The 769-nt window shown below is 49.0% G+C and overlaps 1 protein-coding gene across 1 annotated transcript in view; it reads left to right on the top strand.

Moving 5' to 3' along the window:
• The first annotated feature begins 6 nt into the window (after positions 1-6).
• LOC114076885 overlaps positions 7-769 on the top strand; it is a 20,318-nt gene continuing 19,555 nt past the window's right edge. Inside the window, exons 1-2 of the mRNA XM_027916584.1 lie at positions 7-624; positions 658-750. Of these exons, the coding sequence (XP_027772385.1) occupies positions 355-624; positions 658-750 (363 nt within the window). The 5' untranslated portion in view covers positions 7-354. The remainder of the gene's footprint in view (positions 625-657; positions 751-769) is intronic.

Consider the following 769-nt stretch of genomic DNA (forward strand, 5'->3'; position numbering starts at 1 on the left):
AAATTCCGTGCATTATCCAGGTATGCCACCCAACTTTGTTTCAGTCCACAAGAACGGATCCTCCGTTCTGTGAAGGGGTTGAGGTCAGAATTGCGGATTTCAGCCTTACAGATACCGGCAACGGCAACATCCTTCCAAGAGGTGGTAGACTTTGTGATAGAGGTGGAAGGAGTGAAACCAGATGACTTCACCACGACATCGACATCAAAAAGGTTTCGAAGGGAAGGTGAGTTTAATGGTTCTTACTCTAGAGGACAGAGCTCCGGAGGTCACTCAGTTCGACCAATTCAGTCTTCACTACAGACTGTAGTTCGGGGTCCACCTCAGACCGGTCAACACTTCTCTGAGAGGCCGATGCGTGAACCCAGAGAATGTTACGGATGTGGGGAGATTGGACACATTCAGAGGTATTGTCCAAACCAGAGTTACAGAACCCCACTAGCTAGAGGTAGAGGTGGTCATGGTAGAGGCCGTTATTCTGGAGGGCGTGGTGGTCGAGGTAATGGTGGTCACCAAAACGGCAGAGTTGAAGGGCAAAATGGAGCCACCACTACGCAACATGGTAGGGGCAACGGACAGACAAATAATGGGACCCATTGTTACGCCTTCCCTGGGAGATCTGAAGTGGAANTGTTACGCTTTCCTGGGAGATCGGAAGCGGAGGCGTCTGATGCTGTTATCACAGGTAATCTTTTGGTTTGTGATTTCATGGCGTCTGTATTATTTGACCCTGGCTCCACGTTTTCATATGTATCTTACTCATTTGCTA

The sequence above is a fragment of the Solanum pennellii genome, chromosome 4, assembly GCF_001406875.1.
Source record: "Solanum pennellii chromosome 4, SPENNV200".
Lineage (NCBI taxonomy): Eukaryota > Viridiplantae > Streptophyta > Magnoliopsida > Solanales > Solanaceae > Solanum > Solanum pennellii.